This window comes from Scardinius erythrophthalmus (assembly GCF_964197995.2).
Source record: "Scardinius erythrophthalmus genome assembly, chromosome: 8".
NCBI lineage: Eukaryota > Metazoa > Chordata > Actinopteri > Cypriniformes > Leuciscidae > Scardinius > Scardinius erythrophthalmus.
The window spans coordinates 5,071,819-5,096,906 of NC_138228.1; the positions used below are offsets into that span (position 1 = coordinate 5,071,819).

Sequence of the window (25,088 nt, forward strand, 5' to 3'; positions counted from 1 at the left end):
AACAATTCAGCCTTTAGATGTGTATTAGTAAATTATCTCTCCAGCTTCAGCAGACTTGGGTGTTTCGCCAGGAAAATGAATCATTCAAGCTCCCAGGGAAATTAATCTCACTTGGATCTGGGAGACAATTTAAGGGCACATTTGACATGCTTCATGAACCGCCTTTTTTTTTGGTCCTAACTATATAGCGACCCCCAATAAACCAGCTGGTCATACCATGTTGATTTTATTTATTTCTTTTTATTACATGTTTGATCAACCAGCTACCATGTTCCAAAACAGTTATGATCTGGATTGCCTCGCTTTTGCTTTTGCTTTTTAACGATAATGACATAAAGATGAGCAGCCTTTGCATTTTTTTTAATTCATGTTTGGCTTTACGCATGTAGATTTTCCTCTTTAATGTAATCGTGATCCACCAGTAGCAGCAGCATCTCGCCACGATTAAATCCTTCCCACAATGCCTCGCTCTCGTTGTCGCTGTCTGTGGTGCTGAAGCTGCTCTGGCCGGCGGCACGAGTCGTCCTCCTCCTCCTCCTCCAGCTTCTCCTCCACGTTACCAGAGACACCCGTCCTCTATTTGTTAAAAGTTCTTTGTCTCCTTTACGCGTTTTACAGCCGGGAATCATTAGTGTTGTGTTTACTTCCTACTATCCGGTCGCGCCTGTGTTTTTCGCCGCTCGTTTGGCTCGCATCCTTTATGCACAGCACGCTGCTCCAGCCCTTAAAGCGAACACAGGCACCCGTGTCGGACCAGCATGGCTTCCTGAGCGAGATGGAAGCGAAGCAGCACTCGATCAAGAGCCTGAAGAGCTACCCGGAGGCTGGGGGCCGGAGTCTGGCGGCGGCGGCGGGTGGAGACGGCGGAGGGTATCGCGTCGGCGGCGCGGAGATGGACATGGAGGCGAAAATACAGAAAGCAATCGACTTCAAAGTGGAGGGTCACCGATGCTACAAGGAGAAGAAATTCCGGGAAGCTATTGGGAAATATCACAGGGCGCTGCTGCAACTGAAAGGGGTCCATGTCGTCGACGGGACCACCGGATCCGAGGTGAACCTCCTCAACCAAGCCGCTGCCAAGCTGACAGAAGAGCAGAGGAGAGCGGTGGAGAGCACCGAGATCGAGTGCTACGACAGCCTGACAGGTGAGACTCGGGAACGGCCGCTGCCATTGTTCTGAACCGCTCGCTGGAGGTTAACATGAGGCTGAAGCCACTTTGAGATGCTGTTGATAAGGGGAAGGTGCTGGAGGCTAATAAAGAGCTTAAATATAAATATACATGTCATTCCACAGCAAGAAAACGATTGTGTTTTTATACAGACAAGACTGAAAACAATCGATCAAGCATTTCCCAGTTCCCAGAACGTTAGTGTTTGGTTCTCAGAAGGTTCTATTAAGGTTTGTTTATGGTTTGCCAGGAAAGTTTTCTTAACGGAAATGGAACGTTCGTTTTTTGTTTGTAGAACGTTATTCTAACGTTTCTTTAACGTTCCCCAAACCTCTGTTGCGACTCCGATATCTTCACTGGGATTTCTGTGCTTTTCACACCATATGCTTAACCCTGGCTTAATATTTTAGCTGTAAAGTTGGATTTATATGATCGTTATAACGCGTTATGATTGATCTCATTTCAACATAAACGCATAAATTTATTTCAGAGCTCTGTATGTCAGTTACACAAAAACACACGCAACGTTTAATAATAACCATGAAGGAACGTTCTTTAGTCTATATTTTAGGTTTTAAAAGTAAACACCCTGCGACGTTCTAGGAATGTTATTTTATGGTTGAAACAAATAAAACCTAAAAATAACATTCCTAGAACGTTATTATTCTAAAAAATAATATGGGAAAATACCAAATGGGAACCAGATACTAACGTTAGTGGAACGTTCTTTGTGTGCTGGTTGTTTGCGCTTATAACAACCAGTTTGGCCTTCATTGTTCCTGAGCCAGTGAGAGTCAGCCAGTGTCATAATAATCCAAGCTCATTTAATGTCACGTTGCTTTTATTTGAGAGAGCAAGCAGATTAAACGCACCACGTGAACTAATATTTTGATACGTAGCCTAGTATGCTAATCTCTTTATTCATTTTTTTCTTTCAAGTTCTTGGTAATGTGAGGTAAAAGGTTGGAGAGTAAGTTCTATAAGATTCCATATCCATTGAGAGGAATAAAGCCACCTGAAGAGACTTTCACGCTTTGTTCTTCAACTATAATGACTCAACATCATACCTCTGGTGTAAAAGCATGCTGTTGTCTGTTTTGTGGATGGAAAATGTTGAAATTCCCCATAAGTCAAATTTTTTTAAACCTGAAACAAATGTTACATTTTCAAGAGCATGAATTAATTTCCTTGTGGTTTTAGTGTTTGTTAATACATGTTAGCAAATGGCATTTTTAAACAAAGCAGCTTCAAAGTTAAAGCTTACAGAGAATTACAACATTTTTCATTCAGAAAACAATCAAAACCATATTGATATGGCTTCAAAATCATAGTCTGAGCATTATTGTGTCCACAATCTGCAGTAATATTCCATTATAATAAACACACCCTCTCTGTGATTACACACCGATGCATATTGTTACCCAAAAGACATTTGAAGTAAATTTAGTCAGTTTAGTTGCCGATAAAGAGGGGATAACATAAAACGGATCACAGATGCCAACTGTGTTTGCTCACTGAGAGAATATTGGTTAATACTCATGCACATCTGCTTGATCTGGATGTGTGTGATGCCTGGTGTTTGTGGCCCTTGATGTCTCTAGCGGTCTCACACGGGGCTCGATTTGAGGTTCGGCTTGAATGTCACAAAAGTGGCGAACACTTCAGGCCCGCTGGGGGAACCATCAAGGCGTGAAAGAGTCTCGACACTGCAAAATTTCCATTTGTGTGAATTCCCTCCCTCCGTCACCTTCTTTTGTTTGTCCTCCTGCAGTCATGATGATGGATGAGCAGGGAATATATATAGAGAGAACTTATATAAATGCTTATATAAAGATGCATTTTATAGTGTCAAACTGTATTTAGGCTCGTTGAGGTGCAATGTAGGATGCAAACAAGTTTTGTGTTTCGTCTAGTTTTTATTTAACTACGAAACCTTGAAAAACTCACGGCAAAGTTCTTCACTTAGGGGTAAAAAGAAGTTTGAAACATCTTTGCAGTTAACAAACATCCCGACACCATCCACACTGCTGAGAGCTATGTTTAGATTAATATGTAATGCTGCACACTTTCCACGTTTATTTATACGCACATTTAGATAGCTTTAAAGCAACCGTTTTACAATATTAAACATGAAAAAACAGTGGCAGTGTCACTTTCAGTTAGAAGTACAGCTTCAGTTTCTGAAGCGACTCTCCAGTGTGTTCATGTTTTTACTCGTGGACGTCTGACCTCGATGGACTGAACAGAAGTAATGAACTGGAGAAGATTTCCACGTCAAAGTTGTTCACCAACCGGAGCAAACTTTTCCAGAAAATTCACTTTGGCTCCAAAAATGAACACCAAAGGAACTTCATATTTGCCTGAATTTGTTCAGAATGACGTCACACCAGTTTGTTCTTCGATTTCTCTCATCAGGTCCTTGGATGACATGTAAAGTCATGCTAGTTTTAATAGATCGTTCTCGGGCTGTAAAACAATTAATCGCGATTAATCGCATCCAAAATAAAAGTTTGTGTTTACATAATATATGTGTGTGTATTGTGCATAATAATTTTGTATATATAAATATACACACATGCATATATTTAAGAAATAGTTGCTTTTATATACTGTGTGTATATATATATATATATATATATATATATATATATATATATATATATATTAGGGCTGTGAAACGATTAATCGCGATTAATCACATCCAAAATAAAAGTTTGTGTTTACATAATATATGTGTGTGCATAATTATTTTGTATATATAAATACACACACATGCATGAATATTTAAGATTTTTTTAATTTATATATAAAATATTTATATTTATTTACAATACAAATTATATATATTTTGTATATATATATATATATATATATATATACAGTATCTATAAGCAACTATTTCTTAAATATATGCATGTGTGTATATTTATATATACGAAAAAATTATGCACAGTACACACACATATTTTATGTAAACACAAACTTTTATTTTGGATGCGATTAATCGCGATTAATCGTTTCACAGCCCTAATATATACATATATATATATATATATATATATATATATATATAAATATAAATATTTTATATATAAAAAATGTTTTCTTAAATATACACTGTAAAAAAAATATATGATCAATAAGTTATGACAAGATATGTTTTTACATTACTTTAACTCATCAAAATAAGAAACAATTTTCAACTTTTTTTATTTATACAAGATTCAACAATTTTTTTTAAGTCAGTTTAATGAATTCAAGTTGTAATGAATTAAACATCCAAGTTGATTGAACTTCTTTTTTTTTTTTTTTGAAAAAATGTTTTTTTTGCAGTGTATACATGCATGTGTGTGTATATATACAAAATAATTATGCACAGTACACACACATATATTATGTAAACACAAACTTTTATTTTGGATGCGATTAATCGCGATTAATCGTTTCACAGCCCTACCACAATCCTTGATCCATAATACAACTGATTTAGAATTTCTGTATTGTGCGTACATGGCGTTCTGTTTGCAACAATCACGTGACTCTCTCGCTGTCCTCAGCGATTGTTCTGTGTGTTCCCCAAGTAAAGAGTGATGAGGAGAGAGAGAGAGAGCCAGATGAATAGCCTACTGTGTGTTCTGCGAATCTGAACGAGGCTGTTGTGTGTTTGCGCGAGGGAAACGGCCTTCTAAACTCGGGTTGTTGTGACAAGGCCAGGCCTTCCATCTGTATTGTTCAACTTCAGCCAGCCACAGCAACTTCTGCAGCACTCTTTTCTAAAGCCTGCTGAGTCGCCGCTCGCGAACACACGAGTCTTAGCTCAGCAAGGTGGCATGAGTCAGTCTCGACAGGACCAAGAGACCGTACAAAATGCTATATCTGAAACTCAACTGAAAGAGGAAGATGTCAAAGCAGCTGAGCAAAGAGATGTTATGAAAGAGAGAGGAAGATAACTTACAAGAAAGTACAGGTGAAACCCTTTTGCATTATTCATACGATAAACAAAAATCAAGAAATACATGTGCCAAGTACAGTTTTCTAAATCTGTCTGGACAGCGAGAAGATGAATGGTTTATTTGCCATGCTGCTTCAAAACACCACGTCTAAGCCGAGAATTCCCGAGACGACAAAACAGGATTTCTAAGTGGGTTATGTCTACATTGAAACTTTTTTTTTGGTTGTGCAGTTATGCAAGATATGCTAGAAACTCTGATTTACTTTTCCAGCACACACCCTGACTAGCTTTTAGGTAGCATTTCACTAAAGCCAGAAATTATGAATAATAATATATTGTATATATTATGTATTATACTGTATACACTTTTGCATTTAGTTTCCAGCATCTACTGACCACAGCTAAACTATTCATTATACTGACTAACATGTTCTTCTGTAGTGTATGGTGGGAATAGTGGATGTTTGGGAACGTGTAGTGATTTATATTGCATTCATTTAGAAGAATCAAGTCACTAAAAGTCATAAAATCAACACTGTCAATTTAGCACATTTCAAGCTTATTAGAGATGATTAAAATAATAATACTAGTGTGAGTAGAATTGGATAAGCTTTTATTTTATTATTACTCACAAAACCAGCTTTTGTGCTTTTATCAAGCTTGTGTTTTGACACGTTTTCATTTAAATTTTCATCTTGTTTTTCAGTATTAATATCTAAGCAATTTTACTTAAAGAAAAAAATGTAGGCTGGGACTTGATTTCATCCTTCTGGCTGTTATTTGTGTTGTTTATTTTGTTGTTGGGAAACATGTTCATCTACACATCGCTCTCAGCAGTGTGGACGGTGTCGGGATGTTGGTTAACTGCAAAGGTATTTCAAACTTATTTTTACCCCGAAGCAAAGAAGAAAAAAAAACTGTTCTGAGAGTATATCACAAAATGAATCTTTGCTAACTTGGTTTCTCCACAATCTCTTTCAATTTCTTCTCCTTCATTCTTAACTTTTTGTATAAGGTTCACAGCTTCATGAAAACAATATTTGAATTCCATAACCTTAGACCTATTGCTTATTGTTCTGGAACCAGCATATCACAAAGGGCATTCTGGGTTAAGCAGCCAGAATCTTCAGAAAGCCGCTCTGGAGGAAATATTAGCGCTCTGATGCTCACGCGGCGGCCATTGTGAAGTCCACAGACCTCGGGTGCTTTTCAATATCCCTCCTCGTCTCTTGGCTCCTCCGTCCTCAATCCTATGACCCGGAAACCGATCGAGCTCAGCCATCTTGAAGGACATCTCAATTCTTGTTGAGTTGAGGAGTGAGGAGGCTTCCCGAGGAGTCATGAGTGAGGATACACGGGTGTATCCTATGCAGAAGAATTTTATTAGCTAAACGTGACGCACTTATAATTTCCCCTCCCCCTTCACATCGGTCACAATCATTTTAATTTATACTTTACCTATGCAGTTTAAATAAACCACATATCTAATATATTTCAACAGGGTATCTTGCTTTATTATTGTTTATTATGTATTTCTTAAATAACCAAGCTTTGACAACATAAGGGAAGATCCTTTGAGCTCTGCTGATGACGCTGTGAAGTGACGCTCGAGTGATCAAGTATTCCAATGTATAAAAAAGCTTTCATGCGATTCCTCCGTCCTCGCTTCTTTTCCTTACAGCCTTCCCTCGCATCCTACAGGGGTGGAGCTGAGACGCAAGGAAAGGAAACGAGGATGCACAAATAAGAATTGAGAAGCGAAGTGCACATGAAGTGGGCCATTCGGGATAGGGCCTGTGCAGTCAGTATTGGAGGATATAAAGCCCCTCCCTCCACCGAGTCCTATAAGAGAACAGATGTTGTTTGGGGGGGAGGGGAGGTTAACGTTTTTCATTTAAAGATTACATTCGCACATGAATAAAAAATAGAATAAAAAATGTGCACAGATCAATCATTTATTATAAACATTCTGCAACATTCTGTAAAAAAAATAATTGTCAATTTTGATTTCATGGCGACTTTAAAAAAACGAAATTTATTTTTTTCAGAGAAAAAGTTCGGGGTTGGTGCGTTTTTGGAAAGAAGTCTCATATTTATCAAAATAGAGTAAAACAGTAATATGGTGAATTTAATTATAATTTAAAATAAGAGTTTCTATTTAAATATATATATAATTTATTGATGTGACAAAAATATACGATCAATAAGTTATGTTTTTAACATATGTTGACATTGCTTTAACTAATCAAAATAAGTTAAGCAATTTTCAACTTTCATTTATAAGTTATACAAGATTCAACTAATTTTTTAAGTCAGTTTAATATAATTTAAGTTGAAATGACTTAAACATCCAAGTTGATTGCACTTGGAAGGTAAATGTAAGGCAACTTTCAGCATCATCACTCCAGTCTTCAGTGTCACATGATCCTTCAGAAATCATTATTATATGCTGATTATTATCATCAATGTTGAAAACGGTTGATACAGTTTTTCTCAGTATTCTTTTCATCACATAAGGCCTTGGAGAAATCATGCGTATATAACTCTCACTGACCTTTTGCTCTCTCATTACTACTGACAGCGACAATCAATGAACTTCTCAACCCTGATGTCCAATTAGAAGCGGCCGTGTTAAACTGAAATCAAGACTTCCTCTCTGTATTCCTCTCTTTCTGTGCTTGGCTGACTCTGGAGAGTCCTGATAGTGGTTTGCGTTACATTCATCAACTCAAGGTCTTATCACTGTCCCGATGCTTAATGCTTAAAATGAAAAGCAATATTAAACACGCTCTTTTCATCTGTCAGATGACTCTCGGTCTGGAAGACTGTCTGATGTGAAGAGTATAGAAAAGTGACGGGGTGAGGTGTCTGTGATTATCATGGTGGTTGTTGAGCTGGTGCCAGGCCCGCAGATGGCATGGCATCGCCATAGGGTTCCTCTGGGCACAGGCTTTACTTACTGTACAGTACATTGTATTATGTTATAGCACTCTGCCATGACCTGGGGGGATGGAGGAGAAAATGAGAGAGATCATAAAGTACTGGATGAGAGGAGGTTTGGCAGTGTGTGTGTGTGTGCGTAGAGAGATTGAATGCCTGCTTCCCTTTTTTGGGTCTGTAGAACCTGGACATGTTGTTTAGGTCCCTCTGCACTCTCAAGTTCTGGGCCATTTTTCATCGTTGGCCGACAAAACTAAGAAAGCTTGCAAGGCATCCGTAAGAACTGCTTAAACTGCAATTAAGTTGGTTGAGAGAACAAGTGGTATGAAGAAATAAAGGCAGTAAGGGAAGGAATATGAGCGCTTTAGTCAACCAGAGTTACTTGGCTGGTAAATATGCTTGCGTTAAAAGCATATTTGTTTGATATGTTCACTTTTCCACCGAGATGAGATGAGCTCAATATCTGGATTCATTATTAGTATTAAAAGATCATACAGAAATATCTGGGTAAATGTAAAACTGGATTGATATTATATCTAAATGCCAAATCAGTGTGGAACATTTTCAGGCCGCACGACTCGTATCAAGGTGAAAACTTCAAGGTTCAAGAATAGATAATGCAATTAAAATGTCTAGTATGAGCTCAGCCTTCGCCGTGTAGTGACATCCCTCCTCTGAGACTATATGAATAACACAAGCAATATATAACATACACAACTATTAAAAAGTTTGGGGTCAGTAATATATTTCATGTTTTTGAAAGAAGCCTCTTTCTCACCAAGGCTTCATTTATTTGATCAAAAAGACAATAAAAACGGTAATATTGTAAAATACTATTACAATTTAAAACAACTGATTTCTATCTTAATATATATTAAAATGTAATTTATTCCTGTGATGCAAAGCTGAATTTTCAGCATCATTACTCCAGTCTTCAGTGTCACATGATCCTTCAGAAATCATTTTAATATTTCTAATTATTAACAGTGTTCAAACTGCTCAATATTTCTTGTAATGTATTGTGGTAAACTGAGATACAACAGAACGTGTAAAAGAACAGCATTTGTTTTTTGTTTTTAATATAAATCTTTGTAACATTAATGTCTTTACTTTCACTTTTAATCATGCATCCCTTGCAAATTGAAATAATTTATTTAAAAATAAATAAATAAATAAATATTTCTGACCCCAGCTGATATTTTAATAGTCATAGCTCTTACATTCTGCTGCTTTATATCCTGCAATGCAGTAGTTATTGTTGAACTGTTAGTGTTGAAACCTATTGTAAGCATGTCATAAAAACAGCGAGCTCTCCCGTAAGGACTCTAGCAACTCCCGGCAATGTCTTTAGATGCTGAGTCATGTACTGATGGGTGTTTGCGAGAGGGAGAGAGGGAGAGAGGGAGCACACCCCTGTGCGTCAACACAACGCTTGGATAACCTCTCCAAGGGCCACTTAAGGCTTATCTTGACCTCAAACAACACTGTGTAAACAGGTTAGTGGAGTGAGAAGCCACCATAGTGTCTCCAAATTAAAGGCATAGTTCAACCAAAAATTCTGTCATGATTTACTTACACTTAAAGTCCGCCTGTAGTCAACAATTTGATCCCTTAAAACTCATCTTTGATCACCAAAACTACATATTTAAACGTTTTTTCCTTGAAAAAAAAATCGTCATGCCTTAAAATAGCTTGAATGTAACTCGACACCCTTGCCTAATTTAGTATACGCGGTTCTATGAATATGCAAATTAGCCCCGCCTACACACACTCGCTCAGCTCAGAGATCCACTCGTTGACGATCACACGTTGCTCTGATTGGCTACAAGGTAGTTTGTGACGTCAGAAACACCAGCGATTTCAAACTGCGTTTTTCAGTCTTTGGTTCACTGCAGTTTTAAGGAGAAAATACTCAGCAATGGTGTCGACTTATGAATGTGCACATGGTTTGTCTTAAAGCGTATTAAAAACACCAAACAACATTAAAAGCTGGATTTTCACCACAGGGGGACTTTAAGGATAGTTTGTCTCTGTGATGTTGTATATTTTAATCTTTAATGCGCCTTGGGGAAGCTCTGCACCCTTACATGCGAGCTTGCACATTTATGTGAATGTGTTGTAGATAGATACTGTAGGTTTCAGCTCTAGATGGTTGTAATGATGCTGACAGCAGCACACAGCTCCAGATGCAGCATTTGTGTGCAGGGTTTAAAATGAAAACCCTGGAAAAGTCCGGTGTTGCATTGCTATCTCAAACAGAAACAGGATTTTCCGAAAAACATAGGTTAAAAAATAAGTCAAAATTCGTTTGGTAACATAAAAAGAAAGTTCTGACATCATGTATTCACCCTCATTTCGCTGCATTTCACCAGCTTTACTGTACAATAAAGGGCTGCTGGGATGAAGTCTTTTTGTTGGTCAATCCAGAAGTTCATTTTTCTCTCGACAAAAAAACCCAGTGGGATTTTCCCATTGGCTTTTGCGATGTTGCAGAAAGTAAGGTCTGTCATCTACAAAAGCTTTTGATTCTTACTAGTTTTTTTCATCGTGATAATCTTCACAAATGAACACAACTTATGAATTTGAAAGCTTAAATATAATCAGCTTCAGAAGAATTGGAATTTGGTGCATGATTCGCTTGGACGACTTTTGTGATATTTTTATGGTGATGAACACTTCAGTCCACATTTATTATTGCATGTAAAACATAACCTGATCTCATAAAAAAAACATAACTATTTTAGGTTCTGGCATATTGGTGTGCCAATTCAGTTGTATGAAAACGTACAATATTTGGAAAAAACTAAGCATGAACCTAACCCTCAGTGGGGCACCAAGAATATTTTAAGATCATTGGAAGCTGGCCAGTGTGATGGTCCTGAGAACTTGGATATATCGCTATAGCAAAACAGGGCATGTCTACTTGAGTCTGCATAACCATGAACGTCCAGGATGATTATAGTTCCTGGTGCGTGAGTTGTTCACAGAGTTGTAATGATGCTGTCTTTAGTGGAGGTTGTAATGTTCCCTGCCTAGTCATGGCAGAAAGCTGTTGTCTGGTGGTGTTTGTCCTCTGAATGTGAGCCGTGTGGGACCGCTGTACCGCTGATTCACCGTTGGCCATTTCTAGGACGCGGAGTCATTCAGGGACAGTCTTCAGCCCTCCTCATTTAATTCAACCCGACGGTCCGAGACACAACACTTTTCCGCCTGGAGATGTCGAAGTGAAAACCTCCCTGTGTTGCAGTCATTAATTCTCAAATCTCTGATTTACACTCACTCAGTGTAGCTGTCAGTGGGGCAGCTTTTAATGTGCACGCTTTTGTACCTTATTTACTTCTAAAGGGGCCATAGTAGTACCTTAAGTATAGTCCTACACACAGTATTAGTGCCTATATGGTACATATTAGTACTTTTTGAAAGGATACAGTTACTGCTTTTGTACCATTTTTTTCTGAGAGTAGCAAAAAGCTTAGTAACACTTTTGTCACTATTAACTAGTTGCTTATTAGCATGCATATTACTAGGATATTGGCTGTTTATTAATACTTATAAAGCACATATGAATGCCTTATTCTGCATGATCATATTCTACATCCCTTAATCCTACCCAATACCTAAACTTAACAACTACCTTACTAACTATTAATAAGCAGTAATTAGGAGTTTATCGAGGCAAAAGTCGCTGTTAATAGTGAGAATTGGACCCAAACTAAAGTGTGACCAAAAGTTCATTTGTCATTTGTTTTCTGATGCCATAGAAAATACACTGCAAAAAAATTCTCATTTATTAAAATTAGTTGCATTATAGTTAACATTAACTTACTTTGAGAAATATATATTTTACAGCATTTATTAACCTTTGTTAATGCTAGTTAATAAAAATACAATTCTTCAGTGTTTGTTCGTATTATTTCAAAGTGCATTAATTAATGTTATATACAACTTTTGATTTTAATAATGTATTATTAAATGTAGAAATTAACATTAACTACAATGAATAAATTCCTTATATGTATTGTTTAGTTTTAGTTCATGTTAACTAATATATATATATATATATATATATAACAGTACAACAGTTTATGCTTCAAATGTCCTGATTAAAAAAATACTGGTAATTATGCACAACCATCAGACTTTAGCATTTTTAAAGCCATCAAGTCGAATATAAGTAATCAGTTTCAAAACCATATATTGAATATTCGAATATAAGAAATGAATCAGTGCGCATCATGTAGTTGTAAGCATTTTGAAAATGTTCGCCCAAAAAAACAAAATCACAGAAAGTAGTATTCATGGGATGGTTCGGTGTAAAATCAACCTAGGGTCCTTTGCACCATGACCTCGAGCCAAACACCCCCCCCAGAAGCCTTTTTTCCCTTGGTTGAACATTATTAAAGTTAGAGCTTATTTAGAGATATCAGCCGGATGGTCTAGTGCAGGCGCTATTGGCTCCAAGGCTTTATCTCGTAAATTACCCCACTAATAATGCCCAGAATGGCACCAAACTTCTACAGTAGTACAAATAGGTTCTGTACTCATAAAACGAGGTATTGGAAAGTTTGTAAGTGCATCAGGAGTTTATTTAAATAACACTTGCCTGACGGCTCATGCTACGTCCTGGCAGAAAGCGATGCATAAGGATGTAGTGTAACATCGAAATTATTATTTTTTCCGAAGTGTTGACAACTTAGTGTTAACTAATAATTGTTGCAAACTGGTACTACCAACAAAATATTAGTGCATTCCTGAAACTGGGCGTCGTTACACTACATACTTATGCATTGCTTTCTGCCAGGACTTATACGGGCTTTTCCCAAATCACGGAAGTGACCTCTACGTCTGGTGTTTGGCTCGAGGTCATGGTGCAAAGGACCCTAGGTTGATTTTACTCCGAACCATCCCTTTAAGGGACCTCTCTAAGGATCTATCAATCTCTTTCCGCTATTATGCATATTCATCAATTCTCTGTTAATGCCCTTGTCTAAGTGAAGTTACATCGTGATGTTTCCATACAGTCATAATGGTTTACTGAAACCTCTGGTGATAAGTGCATCGCTTAAGGGCTTTCGACTGGAAATCCAGCCAGCATCATCCTCTAACATCAGCATCAAAATTTAATCAAGGAATATATATATATACTGTAAAAAACTATCTCTGCACATTTCAAATCACAGGCATACGATCAAGTGTCCATACCGGGATGTTTTGATTACAGTCAGCATGTGCATATGGTGTTTGGGGGAATTATGGGAGTAAGCTGCATTAATATTTCATCCTCTCCTCTTGCTCAACGATTCTCTCTCTTCGGAGATGTTTTCTGGAGCTTACGAGCAGATCTGACTGTGCAATCTAGGCTTTTTCTTCCCGCAAACCATGTTGCACTGTGGGTAATCCCTGCAGATAGGGGTGATGTGAGGCTGGTTTCCATAAACAACAATGACTGTGAGGGTTTTGTGGGAAGAGGAGGGAAATATCACAGTCTTTAACAGCTTTAGATCAGTTGCAACGGTGCTTTTTTATTTATAATTAAGGTGAAAAGGACATTCTCATTCCAGAGAGCATTTTTACACGCCCCAATGGACAAAAATTTGTGTACACCCATGTGGAGAAGATGAGTCATCAATATTTCTGGCCCACTTTCCAGGGACTTTTTAATGCATATATACCTGCAAAATGTGTATTTTGTCTGCTTGAGATGTCAACAGTGGTGATAATATTCTGTAGTAATGTAAAATAAGGATCTGAGATGGTAGTTTTTTCTCATTAGGTCAAAAACTGCAGAGTCATATATGCTGTCCGCTCCCCCGGAGTGTATGTGCATGGTGTGGTGATCAAGGCTGTCGTTCTGTGATTACAGATGGTCAGAGAGAGAGAGAGAAAGGCTGAGGGAAAAGACAAGAGGGGGAAGGGGGGTGGTAAGCAAAATATGGTGAGTGGGCTTCATCAAGTCCCTTCAGAGAACAGCAGTGAGCTCAGTGTTCAGTGCATGACCGTAGACTTCACCATCACACACTCAAGCAATCACCGTTACTTCAGTCTCTTACTAAAGCGCTTTCTCCAAACCCCACCCCTTCCACCAGTAACATTCACATTCATTTTCTCCATAGAGAAACTGTTTTTTTTATTGCAAGAAAAGAAACAGCACTGCATTGAATACATTAACATAAAATGAAAAGAAACAGAGAAATAACAATGACACCTCAACCAGTAAGAAAAATATATAGTTCTTAAGAAACTTGTTGTTCTTATTGTTGTCAATGAGTTTAAGAGATTTTACAAATAGGGAGATCTCAGCGATAAAGACATCAAATCAAAGGCAAAGTATTGAGAAATTTATTTTTGTGAATAAAATTTACAATGCAACACAAAGAAATTAACAAGCGTAGTCAAGAAATATATCTTTCAATGAAAGAAACTGTTTTTTAAGGGTCAAAACGTCACATGGATCAGCGAAAACGACTATGGCCCTGTTTACAGCTGGTATTAATATGCGTTTTGTTCAATCGGATCACAAGTAAACGAGGGAGACGGAAACCCGTTTGCACCTGATGTTTTAATCTGTCTCTTTTGTCCACTTTCAACCACTTCTGTCCTTATTTCTTTGAGGCGAGGGTCTATGGACGGGTAAATGTAAAGGTTTTTTAGATCTTTCGATCTAATGGACAAAATAAGCTCATGCAATTTACAAATGAACGCGACTGGAGACGACTGAAAAACACACGGAGAGCATCAGCTTTAGTTTCTGCTCTGACGGCCTCAAGACCAGCCGAACGCTGTGAGTGTGTGTTAGAAATCAGGAATGGTGAGAGAACATTGTGCTTGGTACATTTTTCCATCTTCAAACCAAACTTGGGTCTCCAGCCGACAAAGTTTAAATCCCGTCTGGCTAGAGCTCGTCCCTAAATGTTTATGCATTAGATCAGTAGGTGGAGAGCAGACGGTCTTTTGTGGATGTTTGATCACATTCGACCACATGAGCGTTTACACTACCAAAGCAATACGGTCGGATGAGTTTTCGACTACCTCTGGAAGTGGTGGAAAGTGGACAAGCTCAAAACATTTTAGACCCCGTTTACACCTGTATTTAGTGTCGTTCACAAAACACATCTTAATACCAGGTGTAAACAGGGTCTAAAACGCTGTGTTCTGCTGCCAGGCCAGTAGATGGCGATGTGTAAAGAAACTCTACACGCCTGCGCACCTATGCGTTCTTCCACAGAGCGGTGAATACAAACAAGCAAGATGGCGAAAGCATTGCCATTGAGCCATTTTGTCTGTATGGATGATAATGTTGGTTTATAACTACATGTGACCCTGGACTATAAAGGTAGCCTGGAAATCCAGACCTAAATCTGAAAGATTAATGGTCTGGCATCGACTAATGAAAATCGGTCAGCTCGAGGGGCGGCACCAAGCATGCATTTGAAAATCTCACTGCACGCAATTGGATAACACTACGACCAATCACAACAATAACCCCCATAGGCTCAGCTACCAGCGGAGCTAACTGGGGGATTAGACTCTTGCCGTATCCGGTCAGCAAAACAGCAAAAACGTCCTTCTTGCAAAGGAACGATTCGAGCGCCGTCTTCTGTTCCTCTTTTAGATAAAAAGCCAAGTCTAACTCGTTCATTGTAGCGGCCAAAGCCGTTTCAAACAACTGGTGTTCATCCAGAGCCATCTTGCAATGTTTACTAATGACTTCGACGTCACAGCGCTGTCGTCATCTCGCCTCTGGCCCGCCTATATCAGATAACCTGATGTGATTGGTGCAGCTCGGATACAAGGGCATATTTAATGAGCATCATTACTCGACGCCAGAGTAATTCGCTGAGCAAATTCAACTCGTGCTCTCGCGAGAACTCTGGATTTCCAGGGTACTATAAAGCGGCAATATGTCAGGGAGTCCACAAGTAAAGTACTTGCGCTTGCCTATAGTCTGAACATGTAATACTCATGCGCATGATGCCACTGTTTTCACAAATTTGTGCTTTTGTAGTTTACACGGAGATGATTTCCAAAAACCTGAATTTTGAATTTTGGCTTATAACTCATGGCTTATAAGTTTAAATGAATGGGGAAAATACTTCCAGAACCAAGCCTGCTAAAAGTGGACGAACACTCTTGTACTCTTTTGCGAATGTGAAGAATGATTGCGATTGGCTAGTTTTCTGGTTTCTCTTTTTATCCAGTGATATCTGTCAGGTGTGTTATGCGTATGTTTGCCTGTTATACATGGACATTTATTTATAGCACCTGTAAACTGTTAGAAACATATTACATTTGTGGTAAATGTGAATATAATAAGAAGACTGTGAAAGGAAGATGATTTTGTATGCGATATGATAAATGAAAATGGGTAAAGTGACTATGCGGTTGCCAGACTCGGAGAGGAAATGAGATTCATTCAATATGAATAGGTAATTTTCTCCTAATCAGAAATAGTGAGCTAAAGAGGAGCTGTGGAGAGGAGGAGGGAGGGATAGAGGGATGGATGGTTGAAAAGACCGTCGATGGTGGCTGCTAAGTCATGATTTAGGGCAGCGTCCTTCAAGCCACAGTGCACCGACTGACAAGGCCATTATCAACAGGCTTCAGTGCAGGGAGAGGAACTAGCACTTAGCAGTTGCTAATGTTTGAATTATACATGTGAGCTCAGGGTCCCTCAGCCTTGTTAAATAAGGCTGAAAACCCTCTCAAGCTCATCCGCTGCTAAACTATTCTGAGACCTGCTATTGTTGCTTTTAAAGCAGTCTGTCACTGTTTCTGTTTAGGGTTGATATGTTTTGTTTGCTAAGAGTTGAGCTACTGCCTTATTAAAAACTGCATGAGGAGGGAAGCTTATACTGCTGTGTTTTATATGATATTGAAATCATGTGACAAATTAAGTAAACAAGCAAACGCATCATGCAAAAATGGGCAAAATGAGTCATGTGTTTATCATTGCACTGTAAACTGTGAACACATTAATGTGCAATGTCATATGTGGTTGCTTGTGCTGACTAGATCATTAGGTGAGATGGAGAAGAGGATGATTTTTAGTCCCAGCTTCAGTATATTCTCGATCTGGCAAGCTCTATTCTTATTGGATGTCGTTATGTAATGCCCGGTATATTTTTTTATGAGAAATTCTGGAAATAAAGTTGTCCATCCATCCATCCATCCATCCATCCATCCATCCATCCATCCATCCATCCATCCATCCATCCATCCATCCATCCATCCATCCATCCATCCATCCATCCATCCATCCATCCATCCATCCATCCATCCATCCATCCATCCATCCATCCATCCATCCATCCATCCATCTCAAAGTTTGTTCATTTTGTTCATCTTGTTCAGAATAAGCTGCGATGTGGACCAGACCTTTGCCGTTTAGTAAAAGGCCTGGCTATGTTGAGAGTAGATGTTAATCAGTGGCGTAGGTGAAGCGTAGGATCAAGACGAGGTCGGGATGCGGGTGAGAAAGGACACAGAGGGAGGGAAGATGTCATTCAGACTGATGGGTCTCTGCATCAGCCATTAAGCACTGAGAGAACTAATTACCACCCGAGTGACAGCAGGGTAATCACCACAAACCAACACCGTTCCACTCCTCTACCTGATGCTGTCAGCCCCGCACCTGTCAATAGAGGAAAACGCCTCAGAGAGGGAGAGAAGATAACAAAAAGTGCAAAAAAGAGAGAGAGATGGATGTTCCTGTAGGAGGCGGTTGAAATCGATTACCCTCCAGCTCTCACTCCCTCACTGCGCTCCATAAACCACAGCGTTCCTGCTTCGCTCATTTCCCTTCCTTTCTACTGACTAACCGGTAGCTTTTCTGCTCATGTTGGTTTTTCTTCTCATGTGAAGGTGTAAAAATGAGGGGAATCCTGAACATTTGCTAACCGATCCTACCTATTGCACGTCTTTCTCTCCCACACACGCAACAGCTGTCCCTGCACCTGTTCAGTTTTTGGAAAACTCTAGCCAGCAATCTTCGAAATCATCTTAAAGGGATAGTTTTCCCAAAAATAAACATTCTCTTAGCAAGTCCCTTAGCAAACGTTTGGACAGGATTTGTCCCTAAACCAATACGCTGCTCTTGGTGCCGCTGGATTGCAAAATTTTGTATAATAGTTTGGCGGTTGTAAGCTTTGCATTACTTTGCATTGGCATCAGGAAGGCTAAGCCTGTAGTTTTTTGGGTCAGCCTCTATCTTTTTTTTACCAAGGTTTCTTAGACGCCATTAGTTGGGCTTTCCAGTTTGCATGAGTAGTCGGTAAAGTAAGCGTTGTTCGTTCATTCGGCATACGCTTTTGGGTTACATACCATTTTTTGGGGGTTCTTTGCACAAGAATCAATCTTTGATTGAAAACTAACGAACCAAGAAAGAGAACCGACTTGTCTAATAAATAGCAGAGCAGATTCTTCATCAAGGGTGACAAATCTATCAAACCCCCTTAGTAAAGTTGGATTATTTCGAGATTGACCCTGTTAGTGTTTGAGAGCTCTGGTTTTCAAGCTGTGCAGTTATGTTCTCATATAACTATGATGTAGCATAAAGACTGAGCATCGGGTCCATTAATATGTGATGCCATCATTATTACACGCATAGAGCCACTCAGCAGACACTTAAGTGCAGTCCTCAATATCCACAACGCCACACCTTATCCATTTGTGTGATGAATCAGGCTGCAGAGTGTGTGTGCGCTTGTAGGTGTGTTGTGGAAAGAGAGAAAGGCCCAGAGAGAAAGATCAGGATATCACAATAGTTAGGATCCATTAGACCATTATTGCCTGAAACTGAATACACTGAGCGCTCGCCAGGGTTTCAGTTGCCCAGAATGAAGATGGACAGGACGCTCGATGAGCGTGATGGTGGTGTGCCGAAAGGCAGTTTCTCTCTCTCTCTCTCTCTCTCTCTCTCTCTCTCTCTCTCTCTCTCTCTCTCTCTCTCTCTCTCTCTCTCTCTCCATCCCAGACCAAAAGAGGCATGCCTGCCCAGTTAATCACTGGAGATCACGGTTAAGACGCATGAAATGACACCCTTAAAGCTGTAGAAAGTGATTTCTGAGAAACGTTGTTGATTTTTGAAATCACCAAAACAAACACACCCTTCCCAAAATCATCACCCCTATATCAATAGCCCCACCCCCAACACAGGCACCTCCCCCTAATGAGTGGACACGCCCCTTACTGCTGATTGGCTACAAGTGTGTTTTGACGCTCGGTCTGATACACGTTCAACAGCGTTTCTCAGAAAGCACTTACTGCACTTTTAATCTATAAATAAATTTCTGTATTGTCTTAGAGGGAAACTCAATACAAACCTTAAAGCCAAATGTTGTTGTGCTGCGTGTGACGTTTTGTGTCCTGAAATGTGTACTGTGTTATCTTGTGGGAAATTATAACAAATGAAAAAAGCCGAAAAATATAGTGGGAGAAAGGATTGAAGCCTTGACGAACTCTAGTTCAGCCATTATGAACTCATTTAGATGAGATTTTTCTCTCTCAAAGCTTTTCATTTGTCATCTAATCATCGTTTATCTCACCACTGCTCTTATTAGTTAGTTCTTCTGTCTTTATAACCTTCATTAGGTTCGGCAAAACATGTTTTTCTCCCCTTTTCCTCCACTGACTATATGTGTCTGATTTAACAGCTGTTACCAGCCGTCAGCAGATGTTTGCTTTATATTAGTTTATGTCTCTACAGCAGCACACGACACGGCCTTCCTTTTATCTGCGATCTGCATTTTAAATCATCCTGATCCTGACCCATATATTGGTCTGTCACTCATTTATTTGTGATTTTTATTTGTGTGGTTGTGTTGAGTTCATCTACTGCCGGTTTGGCACTTTCAGTGTAGAATATGTGTGGTGAGAAATCGTCGTGGACTGATGTTTTCTGTCCTGTACTCGGTCACTACTGATGTCCTGCCGAAATCCCTGACTCAGGACTTTCACATGGGTTTCAGCGACAGGATGAGTGATGGTTAGAGGACGGTAACAGGGAAGGACAGAGTGAGATTGTCAGTATAAAGCTGCATCTTTTGTCAGTGTGTGTGTTGGTCAGCAGGCTCTGGACTGCACCGACAGACATTAACCTTGGCAAGGGTCAGACCTCAAGAGTGGCGCCGCTCTGATGCAGTAAACAGGTGTTGAACTAGATACACATTTATAAGATACAGCAAGATCATAGATTTTTACTGTGGTATCACTGTACTTCGATATTTGATGATGGCAAGAATTAATAGTTCAAATGAACCCTACTAAACCTTAATAATAAAAATATAATGTTGTAAATATAAAATTAAATCTCAAAATTAAAAATCAAATAGAAATACATGTAAATATAAAATTAAATCTCAAAATTAAAAATCAAATAGAAATACATGTAAATATAAAATTAAATCTCAAAATTAAAAATCAAATAGAAATACATGTAAATATAAAATTAAATCTCAAAATTAAAAATCAAATAGAAATACATGTATATATACATGTATATATTAATATATATGTATGTATGTATATGTGTATATATATATATATATATATATATATATATAGTTTTTTTTTATCAAGCTCGTATATTTAGGTTCAGTAATTTCACTTTAATGACAATTAATAGGCCAGTTTCATTGTCATTAAAGTAAAATAAGTGAACATAAACATATAAGCTTGATTAAAATGATCATTCTAGAAGGAAGTTTCAGATGGCACTTAGAGGCTTTTGCATCTGAAGTCTTATATATATATATATATATATACTGTTGAAAAAGTTTGGGGTTAACACATTTCTTTAAATGAAATTGTATTCAGCAAGGATGCATTAAATTGATCAAAACTGGCAGACAAACAAGCAAATGTCTATTTCAAACAAATGCCTTTCTTTAAATTCTCTATTTATCAAAGAGTCCTGAAAAAAAATGTATCATGGTTTCCACAAAAACATTAGGCAGCACAACTTTTTTTCCAACATTTATAACAATAAAAAATGTTTCTTGAGCAGCAAATCATCATATTAAAATGATTTCTGAAGGATCATGTGACACTGAAGACTGGAGTAATAGAAAACAATAGAAAACCTTTATTTTGAACTGAAGTAATATTTCACAATATTACTGTTTTTACTGTATTCAATAAATGAAGCCTTAGCATAAGACTGTGGTACATCATTCCTTAATTTACAGTAGTTGGTGCATAAAAATAACGTGAGAGGTGAATTCAGGTCATAATTAGAAGTGAGCTCATACAAGAGATGAATTGAATTGCAGGGTGTTAAAATCCTGAACACATGCCACACACACACACACACACACAACACAACCAGTGAGCTTACATTGAAATATGAAATTGAGTTTCCCAGCCCCTGCCATCAGTGTCCAGCCATGTCATCTGCTGTTGGAATAAATAACCCTGATCGGATGAAGGGTTGAAAACACACACCAGCTGCCTAGCAGGCGCCGCAGTAATTCATTTGCCGTGCAGATGTTCTTTCAGGGCCAATGCTTCTAATTAGCTGCGTTTTTTTTTTTTTTTTTTTTTAAACCAAAGACTCCAACATTGAATTAATTCAATGACATATTAAAATGGATGTGGAAAATTTTCATATAATTATCTGCTATATCTGATCTGTCATTAGATTCATCAAATATTTTTTTTTTTTATTGTGGTTATATATAAACCCTTTAGACCTGCATCCCTGTTAGATACAGCATGCACATTTTCAGACACATCCAACACTATTAAGCAGATTAGGATGTGTCTCGTTTGGTTTATTTTCTCTTTAGACAGCAGATAAAACAATTACTTCATCTGTGTCACTGAGCCTAGAGTGGCTAAAAGATGCAATTAGACCTTCACTTTGTGCTAATGTGGTTATCTGAAACCAATCGCATTAAAAACTGCTGCTCTCAGAACTTCAGTGCAACTGATGACTGTGAGAAAACACACTGCCCTTTAATTCTGCTTCATCTCTCACACCAGGGTTTTGTACCATATATTTCATGTCTATTTTTCTCCCTAGCTGTTTGTTGATTTATTTCAGCTGTTTTATTGTTTAGTCCTTTCATGTATATAGTCCTAATTTCTTCTGTTTCTCTTGTCCACTCTCTCGTTCCTCATAGCCTGCTTGCTGCAGTCGGAGCTGGTGAATTATGAGCGGGTTAAAGAATACTGTTTGAAGGTCCTCGGACACCAGCAGGATCACTTTAAGGCCATGTACCGTGCTGGGATTGCCTTCTATCACCTTGGAGACTACGAGTGTGCCCTGCGTTACCTACGCGATGCCAAGTGCCGTGAACCCACAGGTGGGCTTTCTGATCGCTTTAATATCATATACAGTGGCGCTTCTCAAATGCTTTTGCATTGTGACTCAACACTAAACTGTGACTCAACACTAAATTGTGTATTAGGGATTCACCAATATTACAATTCTGGCTGATTAGCTGCTAATTATCTCCATGCTGTGGCCAATATTCTGTGTTTTGTCTAAATAAATGTTTTTTTTAAATGCCACCAGTGAAATTAGATACAAAACTTATAACATTGAAAAATGATACTCATCTTTGAGATTTGCTGAAGTTTACATTTAACTGTGTTATAAATTTATGAATGTTTTTGAAGATTAACTTAAAGTGAGTGTTAGGTGATGCAGAGGTAATGTAATTATAAAAATATATGAGAAATGAGCATGCATGAATTTAAAAAATAATTGAATAAAGTTTATTATACAAAAGTAAACCAAAATGCACTTTAAATCAAACAACTTGCAACTTATTATGCATAATATTTATTAATATACTATTTGCTCCAAAACAGACACGACCCAGTGTTATTTTAGTATTATTTATACATAATCATGGTATTTATTAATATTTTGAATTAGCTTTTATTTATGCTTTTGTCATTTTCATTATTTCTTTAAAAAAATTATTTAAGTTTTTTTAATTTGAGTAATTTATAACTTCAACTTGTTTTATTTCAGTTCACCTAATATTTAATTTTTATTTTATTTCAGCTTTATTTCAATAATTTTTAATAATAGTTTTAGCTAAAAATAACGAATCTTCTGCAACCCAAACGTTCAGAACCACTGATATATAGAATATGTCCAGTGTTATATTATGGCTGTGATGTTATAAACCATTTACCTGTATTTATGTTTGTTCATGTGCATGCTTACTGGTAAGAAGGTTTAGTCTTAAGCTGCGTTCACACTGCCAGCGACACGCAGCGACATTGATTTTCAATAGAGAGCTGGCGATTTCTGACAGTGACCATTGGCGATGCGACAAAGTTAAGATATGTTTATCTTTATGCAAATGAAGAGTGGCTTTTGGGAGCAACAACCAATAGGAGTCAGTGGAGCACATGTGATCCATCTATGCATGCTGTAGTGGAGAGTGTTGGCGGTGTGATATAGCAAAAGTTTTTTAAGCGGTCAGCAACTTTAAAACGTTTGGAGCTTGTCCACTCGAAATCGAAATCCGACCGGATTGCTTTCATAGTGTTAAATCTCATGTGATCAAACAGCTGCAAAAGACGCCTGTAAAAAAAATCTAGTTAAATTTACGGTAATTTACTGTGGTTGCCAGAAATTTTGCGTAAAATACGGTAGCAACATTTTAGGTTTTACAGGCTTAACTTAAATTTACAGTAAAAAAACATTTCATTTTCTGCTATAATGTTAATTTACCCACCTATTGAAGTACTAATATCTGTTTTGTACCATTGTAATACACTGACATCCACCAATCACAGTGGAGATGAGTCACATGATCAATCAAAGCTCATCACAAGCAGCTTTTCCACAAGAAAGTTAATACTAATATATAGAAGTTGCACAGTGTCATTCACACACACACTAAACACACATAAAATGAAAAAAATGCAATAAACATTAATTTAACAACATTAAATGTAACATAAAACCCTAATGTACATAAATTAGAAAATTAGAAAACCTATGATTTCAACAAAAATGCATCAAATGTGAAGTGTCACGCAATGAATTGTGGGAATGTCAATTTACGGTTTTTCACTGTAAATTATACAATCACTTCCAAAAACTATAAATGTAACCGAATTTACTGTAAAAATACATTAAATGTACGGGTAGATATATCACAGTTATTCACCGTATATAGTGCGGAAACTTTCTGTTAACCAATTAACAGTTTTTCACCGTAGCATTTTTACAGTCTTTTACTGTTAAAATCACGATCATTGTTTATAGTGTGTGTTTCCCTCGTCTACCTGTGATGCGATCAAACAAAACGATTAACCTGGTATTAAATCTTAACACCAGGTGTAAAAGGGCCAGTGTGAACGCAGCTTGATGCTGGTGTCTTTATTTCTTCCTCCCTTCTTATTTTCTGTACTTCATCTTCTCTCTATCCAGACACAAACGTGCTGCGATACATCCAGCTGACGGAGATGAAGATGAGCAAGAGCAGTCATCAGGTGCGTGAGAGCGGGAAAGAGTCCTTGGGTTAAAGACGCCCACTGCTCCGCCCCTCAAGCCTCGCTCTAACCCTGATAGAAAACCTCTCCTCTCGAGTCTCTCCCCCTTTTCCCACAATGCCCCCCATCCCGTGGACAACCAGGACACATGTGCCCTCTGAAAGCGGACTGAAACGGGCACGGCTACAGCACAGCACCCAGCGACTGTCTTTTCTCGCTCTGTCCCTTTAAATCCAACGTCCCCGGTGCTTTCATTTCCCAGGTATTGAGAATCTGACTGATGAACGAAGAACACGTCAACGAAAAAAAAGAGGAAATGCTCTATTATAATTGTATAAACACTTGGGGGGGGATCTGACATTAGAATTTAAAATGACATGATCGAATAAGGATATTAAAATGTGCATAATGGCTGAATTGAGTCTGTAGGTAAAGAATAAAGTGAAAGCACACGTATCAAAGCCACACTGCTACTTATACTCGCAGATGATGAAGGTCAACGATTAGGCTAGTGACCTTTGAACTCACTCTGATCCATTGAGAAATACCCAGAGGAAAAGCAATGTTTC

General features: G+C 38.1%; 1 protein-coding gene across 1 annotated transcript; it reads left to right on the forward strand.

Moving 5' to 3' along the window:
* Positions 1 to 700: 700 nt before the first annotated feature.
* Positions 701 to 24,983, forward strand: ttc9b (tetratricopeptide repeat domain 9B; the record flags this gene model as incomplete). The annotated part of the gene is made up of 3 exons (XM_081372449.1): positions 701 to 1,145; positions 22,182 to 22,364; positions 24,458 to 24,983. The coding sequence occupies 3 exons, from the start codon at positions 701 to 703 to the stop codon at positions 24,550 to 24,552; spliced, it is 723 nt and encodes a 240-aa protein (XP_081228575.1). The 3' UTR covers positions 24,553 to 24,983.
* Positions 24,984 to 25,088: the final 105 nt, after the last annotated feature.